The sequence below is a fragment of the Acipenser ruthenus genome, chromosome 42 (genome assembly GCF_902713425.1).
Source record: "Acipenser ruthenus chromosome 42, fAciRut3.2 maternal haplotype, whole genome shotgun sequence".
In the NCBI taxonomy this organism is placed as follows: domain Eukaryota; kingdom Metazoa; phylum Chordata; class Actinopteri; order Acipenseriformes; family Acipenseridae; genus Acipenser; species Acipenser ruthenus.
In genome coordinates, this window is record NC_081230.1 from 5772258 (window position 1) to 5782025 (window position 9768).

The 9768-nt window shown below is 45.1% G+C and overlaps 1 protein-coding gene across 1 annotated transcript; it reads right to left on the reverse strand.

Annotated features, from left to right (window-relative positions):
* LOC131709313 (receptor activity-modifying protein 1-like) lies at positions 1 to 3956 on the reverse strand. The gene is made up of 3 exons (XM_059011738.1): positions 3786 to 3956; positions 2458 to 2581; positions 1 to 2051 (listed from the first exon to the last, which is right to left on the reverse strand). The coding sequence occupies exons 1-3, from the start codon at positions 3838 to 3840 to the stop codon at positions 1796 to 1798; spliced, it is 435 nt and encodes a 144-aa protein (XP_058867721.1). The 5' UTR covers positions 3841 to 3956; the 3' UTR covers positions 1 to 1795.
* Positions 3957 to 9768: the final 5812 nt, after the last annotated feature.

Below are 9768 nucleotides of genomic sequence, written 5' to 3' on the forward strand. Positions count from 1 at the left end.
GCTCCTCTGTCATCGTCCTCTGTCCCTGCCCCCACACACACACACACACACACACACAGACACACATACACACACACACACCTACACACACACGTACGCACGCACACACACACACACACACACATAGACACGCAAACACACACACACGCACGCACGCGCGCACACACACACAGACAGAATCTCACACACACACACACACACAGACACACATACACACACACACACACCTACACACACACACGCACGTACGCACGCACACACATAGACACACAAACACACGCACGCACGCACACACACGCGCACACACACACACTGACACACACACATACACAGACACACAAACACACACAGATAGACACATATAGACACATACACAATTACACACAGAGACAGAATCACACATAGAATCACATTCACACAATCACACACAATCAAAAACACAGACACACACAACATAATCACACACACAGAATCACATACCCACAATCACACACACACACACACACAGAATCACATACCCACAATCACACACACACACACACACAGAATCACATACCCACAATCACACACACACACACATTGAATCACACAAACTAACACACACACACACAATCACAAACACACACAATCACACACACGCTTGTTTGATTACCAAGTCATTCTGGTGTCTCCTTTTCTGCAATTCTGTGAAAATGTAACCATCACGGCTTAAGAGTCTGTAAACAAATATTTCACACGCAGTGGCGGATATTAAAACATGCAGTAAAGACAACAGCAACAAAAGAAGCAACGCCACAAATCAAAGAGCACTCTCAAGACAGCGCTGTCAAACAGGATTGATTACCAGAGGGGCAGCGTTCAGCTGAAACTGTCCTTGAGAGATCGGAGCATTCCTCAGTGACCTCCCTCCTCTGTTCCCTTCACTGAAGTTACACTGGGGTGAAGATGTGGAAGAGCTTTCTCTTACATGTTGAGGAGGCCATTCGCCTAACAAATGAATTATGTGAGCAACATCCATTTCCACCAAAGTCTGTACTGCTGTACATATTGCAGTGCTGTTTATAAGCACCTGTATTGCTGAAGCACATTCTGTAAAGTAATCCAGAGTGTTCTAGAGCAATGTGCTGTAGTGCTGGATCCATTCAGAACACCAGTTTATTCTTCAAGAGGGCCCCAGAGTCTCCGAGGGAAGGGGCTCCCAGCCTTTTTGCTTCCTCGCTGTTCTTCAGCCCTTACAGTTGAACTTGTTGAAGGAACTTCTGGATCATCAGTCTGTGTGTTTTGTTGCTTTGATGCTGATGGTCGAATTAAAAATGTATCCATATCTGGTATTTATTGTGTGTGTTTCCAACGATTTTTCCTCTGCTTTGTAATCTGTCGTGCTCCCGCTGAAATAGCTCTATTACACCTGAGAACGTGTTAGTAACCTCAGAACACGTTCATTTCTGTGCATGCTTCTGACATGCTAAAGCTAATCGGTCTCAGCATGTCATAAGCATGCAGGGAAAATAACACATTCTGTGGTTTATTTTTGGAGGACCCCTTGAAACCTCCTCAAGGCCCCCTAGGGGGCCACAGACCCCCAGTAGAGAACCCCTGTCCTAGGGTGTTCTAGAGCAGTGTGGAACATTCTGTAATATTCTGGATTCTGGAGTACTTTAGTCTTCAATAATTGTTGTTTTAATGTGTTCCAGGGTAATGTGGAGAACAGTTTTCTAGAGTATTCTGGATTGCACTTTAGTCCTAAAGAGTGTTCTAGACTGTTGAAGGTTCTAGACTGTCAGAGGTTCTAGACTCACAGCATTCCCTCGCTCCGCTTGCCCAGCCAGATGATAAGAGCGGTGACCAGGAGCGTGGAGAGGACAGGAGCCAGGATGAGAGGCACGAGCACAAAGAGGGGGGGGTCACGGAGTGGGGCAATGTAGCGAGGGCAGGCTTTCAGCCAACGGCCATGAACCCCCACAAACAGGGAGTCCACCTCGGGGTTCGGCCACTCACACTGCAGAGCGTCAGCCAGCATCTCCGTACACACAGTCAGGTCATTATAGAGACTGGAGGGAGAGAGAGGGACACTCTCAACACAGCTGGAGGGCAGGATAGTTCAGATCACTTCTTTACTCTTATTGATTAGCATGTTATCATCAATAATTGTGTATCTGACAGTCATCTAATACTCAATAAGGATCACTGCCACTGAGACGGTCCTCTCTCTTACTGAGCTGTCCATAAAGACATGTGTGTCGTGTGTAATTAAACTGGGGATCACAAAATGACTTGAACTCAGGCTCTCCTCTATCGATTATACACTATACCATAATGATATTCACAAATATGCAACTCATGAGTGATGTCGTGCACGTTCTTTCAAATTATTATTATTATTATTATTATTATTATTATTATTATTATTATTACTGCTGTACAGCTCTGAATTTTTACACAGCGTCTCAGCCCTACCTGGAAAGGACATTCCAGTCACACCAACGCTGCGGGTCGGTCCAGTTCATCTGGACCTCGAAGTTTGTTACACAGTGCTGGATACTGCTGGAATACAGGGTCAGGTCACACGCTGCACAGAGGGCTGGAGAAACACAGACATTCAAAACAACCGTCACTAGCTACCGCTAAAAAATACACTTAGGTGTATGTAAGTGTAGGCGCAGTGCAAATAATTGCGGAGGGAACAATCTAATTGCATTGCGTCCAGGCCATTATTTTGCAATTTTTCCACAATAATTATCCGCGATTATGATTAGAGGGTCTCAATGATTTTATGATGGGAACAGCGTTCAGGATAAAGAGTCGGGTTAAAACAGCGAGTTTCAGACTCTCAGAAGAAGCTTTTGGTATTCAGGGATAACGTGTTTCAATAAGCTACGGTACAGACCTGGAGGCCGTTAGCGTTCAACATGCTTGAATGTCTCCTGTAAGGTTTCAATGCGTTCTACTTGTACATCGGAATGAATGGACTGTCCGCTAAATTATATTACTGAACCGTGATATCGCGGCTCCTCTGTGCTTCCAGCGCCAGTCCGCACTCCTTTAAAGAATAATTGAAAGAAAGAAACAAGTCGTTTTGTTCACGCTATAGCGCGCCTGTCTGAAGGACTCGCTCCGGGGGTAGACTCTGTTCAAATTACAGCTTAATGGATTCTGTTCAGTTTTTGTGTAAGTGATAATAGACATTTTAACGAGTTCAACTGTGCGTCAACTTTCCAGTAAAATAAATGTTCACCGTGTATAATAAGAAGAAGAAGAAGAAGAAGAAGAAGAAGAAGAAGAAGAAGTATCACTTATGTCTCATAATTATAAACCTATAACTTCAAAGAGAAGATACCTATAGATTTGTCACTACTGTCTGTGGAAATGATTTACCAGTATACCTGTGTACATACGAATGTATGACAGTGTTTTAGAAACCATGCAGACGTTTCTAGATCGGCTTTTGTCTTCAGTAATAAAATACACATTTAAATATCTATTTACCATATAAACGTTTTTTTTTTTTTTTAAACTGGATAACGATTTCCTAAAATGTATTTGAAATACAAAGTCGTAGTTTTACACGCACGCTTTATCGAGGTGTTATTATTCGGGTGTAACATTGATATTAGAGTGCTGTGTACTCGATTTTCTATGGAGAAGTTCTGGAGACCTGCTGGCTCGTATCTTCAGCGACACTAGATACATTTGTAAGAGGCTTGTTCTTGTGTTATACAGCGCATGGACGACATGCTGAACTTTCAGCATGAATTCGATCATAACATATCGTGGCAATGCCTTACCGGGCAGCAGCAGGAGTCCGCGGAGCAGCCGATAAAGCCGTGAAGTCGGAGTCATGTCGGCTTCATTTCTTCACTGGAGCGCTGGCTGAACCGCGGAGCTGGAAGAGCACAGAGAGGCAGGATGGAGAGACCGCCCCTGCCATACAGGTGAGCAGCAGCGGGTGGCGTCAAGGATCCCGCTTGCAGGCAAACTGAAGAGAGGTTTGCTTATTATTATTATTAGCAGCAGCAGCAGCAGCAGCAGCAGCAGCAGTAGTAGTAGTAGTAGTAGTAGTAGTAGTAGTAGTAGTAGTAGTAGTAGTATTAGTCGTAGTGGGTGAGGGAGCAATTCAAACTGTGCCTCAAGCCTGCCCTGGACTGGAGGGAGTACACTTTCTCTGAACACAGGCACTAAACACCCACAGTAATTCCTAAGAGGCTGTATAGTACTGCACCTCTGTGTATAGTACATTACGGCTCTGTGTATAGTACTGCACCTCTGTGTATAGTACAGCATGGCTCTGTGTATAGTACAGCATGGCTCTGTGTATAGTACAGCACGGCTCTGTGTATAGTACTGCACGGCTCTGTGTATAGTACAGCATGGCTCTGTGTATAGTACAGCACGGCTCTGTGTATAGTACAGCACGGCTCTGTGTATAGTACTGCACCTCTGTGTATAGTACAGCATGGCTCTGTGTATAGTACTGCACCTCTGTGTATAGTACAGCACGGCTCTGTGTATAGTACAGCATGGCTCTGTGTATAGTATAGCACGGCTCTGTGTATAGTACAGCATGGCTCTGTGTATAGTACAGCATGGCTCTGTGTATAGTACTGCACCTCTGTGTATAGTACTGCACCTCTGTGTATAGTACTGCATGGCTCTATGTATAGTACAGCATGGCTCTGTGTATAGTACAGCATGGCTCTGTGTATAGTACAGCACCTCTGTGTATAGTACAGCACCTCTGTGTATAGTACAGCACGGCTCTGTGTATAGTACAGCATGGCTCTGTGTATAGTACCGCACGGCTCTGTGTATAGTACAGCATGGCTCTGTGTATAGTACAGCATGGCTCTGTGTATAGTACTGCACCTCTGTGTATAGTACTGCACCTCTGTGTATAGTACAGCATGGCTCTGTGTATAGTACAGCACCTCTGTGTATAGTACTGCACCTCTGTGTATAGTACAGCATGGCTCTGTGTATAGTACAGCATGGCTCTGTGTATAGTACAGCATGGCTCTGTGTATAGTACTGCACCTCTGTGTATAGTACTGCACCTCTGTGTATAGTACAGCATGGCTCTGTGTATAGTACAGCATGGCTCTGTGTATAGTACAGCTCCTCTGTGTATAGTACAGCACGGCTCTGTGTATAGTACAGCACGGCTCTGTGTATAGTACAGCATGGCTCTGTGTATAGTACTGCACCTCTGTGTATAGTACAGCATGGCTCTGTGTATAGTACAGTATGGCTCTGTGTATAGTACAGCACGGCTCTGTGTATAGTACTGCACCTCTGTGTATAGTACAGCATGGCTCTGTGTATAGTACAGCATGGCTCTGTGTATAGTACAGCACCTCTGTGTATATTACAGCACGGCTCTGTGTATAGTACAGCATGGCTCTGTGTATAGTACAGCACGGCTCTGTGTATAGTACAGCACGGCTCTGTGTATAGTACAGCATGGCTCTGTGTATAGTACTGCACCTCTGTGTATAGTACAGCACCTCTGTTTATAGTACAGCACGGCTCTGTGTATAGTACAGCACTTCTGTGTATAGTACAGCATGGCTCTGTGTATAGTACAGCACCTCTGTGTATAGTACAGCACGGCTCTGTGTATAGTACAGCATGGCTCTGTGTATAGTACAGCATGGCTCTGTGTATAGTACTGCACCTCTGTGTATAGTACAGCATGGCTCTGTGTATAGTACAGCATGGCTCTGTGTATAGTACAGCACCTCTGTGTATAGTAAAGCACGGCTCTGTGTATAGTACTGCACCTCTGTGTATAGTACAGCACCTCTGTGTATAGTACAGCATGGCTCTGTGTATAGTACAGCACCTCTGTGTATAGTACAGCACGGCTCTGTGTATAGTACAGCATGGCTCTGTGTATAGTACAGCATGGCTCTGTGTATAGTACTGCACCTCTGTGTATAGTACAGCATGGCTCTGTGTATAGTACAGCATGGCTCTGTGTATAGTACAGCACCTCTGTGTATAGTACAGCACGGCTCTGTGTATAGTACTGCACCTCTGTGTATAGTACAGCACCTCTGTGTATAGTACAGCACGGCTCTGTGTATAGTACAGCATGGCTCTGTGTATAGTATAGCACTGCTCTGTGTATAGTACAGCATGGCTCTGTGTATAGTACAGCACGGCTCTGTGTATAGTACCGCACGGCTCTGTGTATAGTACTGCACCTCTGTGTATAGTACAGCACGGCTCTGTAGTACAGCACGGCTCTGTGTATAGTACTGCACGGCTCTGTGTATAGTACTGCACGGCTCTGTGTATAGTACAGCATGGCTCTGTGTATAGTACAGCATGGCTCTGTGTATAGTACTGCACCTCTGTGTATAGTACAGCACGGCTCTGTGTATAGTACAGCATGGCTCTGTGTATAGTACTGCACGGCTCTGTGTATAGTACTGCACCTCTGTGTATAGTACAGCATGGCTCTGTGTATAGTACAGCATGGCTCTGTATATAGTACTGCACCTCTGTGTATAGTACTGCACCTCTGTGTATAGTACAGCATGGCTCTGTGTATAGTACAGCATGGCTCTGTGTATAGTACAGCACCTCTGTGTATAGTACAGCACGGCTCTGTGTATAGTACAGCACGGCTCTGTGTATAGTACAGCATGGCTCTGTGTATAGTACTGCACCTCTGTGTATAGTACAGCATGGCTCTGTGTATAGTACAGCATGGCTCTGTGTATAGTACAGCACCTCTGTGTATAGTACAGCACCTCTGTGTATAGTACAGCACCTCTGTGTATAGTATAGCATGGCTCTGTGTATAGTACAGCACCTCTGTGTATAGTACAGCACGGCTCTGTGTATAGTACAGCATGGCTCTGTGTATAGTACAGCATGGCTCTGTGTATAGTACTGCACCTCTGTGTATAGTACAGCACCTCTGTGTATAGTACAGCACGGCTCTGTGTATAGTACAGCACCTCTGTGTATAGTACAGCATGGCTCTGTGTATAGTACAGCACCTCTGTGTTTAGTACAGCATGGCTCTGTGTATAGTACAGCACGGCTCTGTGTATAGTACAGCACGGCTCTGTGTATAGTACAGCATGGCTCTGTGTATAGTACAGCATGGCTCTGTGTATAGTACAGCACGGCTCTGTGTATAGTACTGCACCTCTGTGTATAGTACAGCATGGCTCTGTGTATAGTACTGCACCTCTGTGTATAGTACAGCACGGCTCTGTGTATAGTACAGCATGGCTCTGTGTATAGTACAGCATGGCTCTGTGTATAGTACTGCACCTCTGTGTATAGTACAGCATGGCTCTGTGTATAGTACAGCATGGCTCTGTGTATAGTACAGCACCTCTGTGTATAGTACAGCACGGCTCTGTGTATAGTACTGCACCTCTGTGTATAGTACAGCGGCTCTGTGTATAGTACAGCATGGCTCTGTGTATAGTATAGTACGGCTCTGTGTATAGTACAGCATGGCTCTGTGTATAGTACAGCACGGCTCTGTGTATAGTACCGCACGGCTCTGTGTATAGTACAGCACGGCTCTGTGTATAGTACTGCACCTCTGTGTATAGTACTGCACGGCTCTGTGTATAGTACTGCACGGCTCTGTGTATAGTACAGCATGGCTCTGTGTATAGTACTGCACCTCTGTGTATAGTACAGCATGGCTCTGTGTATAGTACTGCACCTCTGTGTATAGTACAGCATGGCTCTGTGTATAGTACTGCACCTCTGTGTATAGTACAGCATGGCTCTGTGTATAGTACTGCACCTCTGTGTATAGTACAGCATGGCTCTGTGTATAGTACTGCACGTCTGTGTATAGTACTGCACGGCTCTGTGTATAGTACCGCACGGCTCTGTGTATAGTACTGCACGGCTCTGTGTATAGTACAGCACGGCTCTGTGTATAGTACAGCACCTCTGTGTATAGTACTGCACCTCTGTGTATAGTACAGCATGGCTCTGTGTATAGTACAGCACGGCTCTGTGTATAGTACAGCACGGCTCTGTGTATAGTACAGCACCTCTGTGTATAGTACTGCACCTCTGTGTATAGTACAGCATGGCTCTGTGTATAGTACAGCATGGCTCTGTGTATAGTATAGCACGGCTCTGTGTATAGTACAGCATGGCTCTGTGTATAGTACAGCATGGCTCTGTGTATAGTACAGCACGGCTCTGTGTATAGTACTGCACCTCTGTGTATAGTACAGCACGGCTCTGTTTATAGTATAGCACGGCTTTGTGTATAGTACAGCATGGCTCTGTGTATAGTACAGCACGGCTCTGTGTATAGTACAGCATGGCTCTGTGTATAGTACCGCACGGCTCTGTGTATAGTACAGCACGGCTCTGTGTATAGTACTGCACCTCTGTGTATAGTACAGCATGGCTCTGTGTATAGTATAGCACGGCTCTGTGTATAGTACAGCATGGCTCTGTGTATAGTACATTACGGCTCTGTGTATAGTACTGCACCTCTGTGTATAGTACAGCATGGCTCTGTGTATAGTACAGCATGGCTCTGTGTATAGTACAGCACGGCTCTGTGTATAGTACAGCATGGCTCTGTTTATAGTACTGCACGGCTCTGTGTATAGTACTGCACCTCTGTGTATAGTACAGCATGGCTCTGTGTATAGTACAGCACGGCTCTGTGTATAGTACAGCACGGCTATGTGTATAGTACCGCACGGCTCTGTGATAGATCACTGCACTAGGTTCACAGTCACTGCTTATTGCTATGGGACTGTGCCAGGCTTTTATAGCGCTATTAGTTTTAATTATGTTTGTGCAGTAAGCTGTAAACTGGGATTAATGTGTTACTGTTGGCAGTCACTAGGACGTCTTTGGAACATGAAGCTCAATGGTAAATGTGTCACATCTCACATTCGACTTCAAATGCTCTTTACTGTCATTGTCCTAGAAAGTGTGCCGCGTGCTCTATTGCTGGTGTGTGAAGGGAAAGGGGTTTCAGTGTGCATTTTACCAGAGGGTTGTTGAGTGATAATGTCATCTCTTGTATCTGAACGATTTTACCACTTAGTTTGGCAGTTAGTTTGACTGAAATCACAAAGACTCCTGCTGTCTCATTTCAGAGCCCCGGCACTCCAGGGCATGCTGTCAATCCCCTTCCTCCAGTCTTTAATTCACTCCTATTCTACAATAGTGTTGCAACATGATTAATAAGGGAGCAGTCCTAGCAGACCTCACTTCTGTTACCTCATGTGGTTTGGTTTCCAGTTCTTCTTGTTTCTGTCACATCATTCAAACTGAGCTTACGTGGTTCATATCAAAGGTCATAGCACTGCTAGAGCAAGGGCTTTCTGCATCACTAATGTGAGACTAAAGGGAGAGGGTGAGACTCAAACTTCTCAAAGAGGTAACAGAAGTAATATGAACTGGAAACCAAATAGCGTCCATGGGAACCATTATTAGAGTTTATATCCCTGCTTTGTTCTGCCTTCGGTTTACTAATCAAGCCCTCATTTTTCAGTTTAATTTTACAGAACTCTTTCTGTTTTCCTGCCACACTAAAAGTTCCTGCCTGTGTGCCTTACACTTGAGTTCTATTCCGAGACCAGTAACAACCTGGTGCCCTCATGACTTGAATGAGAAGAGGGAGGCACCTCCAGCCATCCTATTGGTGTTACACTAATGACAGCGAAGACACAAATCTCCAAAAGGTTATAAGTGAAAAGTTACAAATTAAACTATTAAACTGCACTGACCAGACAGGATAAAATAACAACACTCGGG

Bases quoted from the DNA above. Each gene is read 5' to 3' on its own strand.
- LOC131709313 (XM_059011738.1), bottom strand. From the start codon at position 3,840: ATGACTCCGACTTCACGGCTTTATCGGCTGCTCCGCGGACTCCTGCTG. The intron at 2,582-3,785 runs GTAAGGCATTGC...GTGTTTCTCCAG, and splicing joins CGGACTCCTGCTGCTGCCCG to CCCTCTGTGCAGCGTGTGAC. The intron at 2,052-2,457 runs GTAGGGCTGAGA...CTCTCCCTCCAG, and splicing joins GACTGGAATGTCCTTTCCAG to TCTCTATAATGACCTGACTG.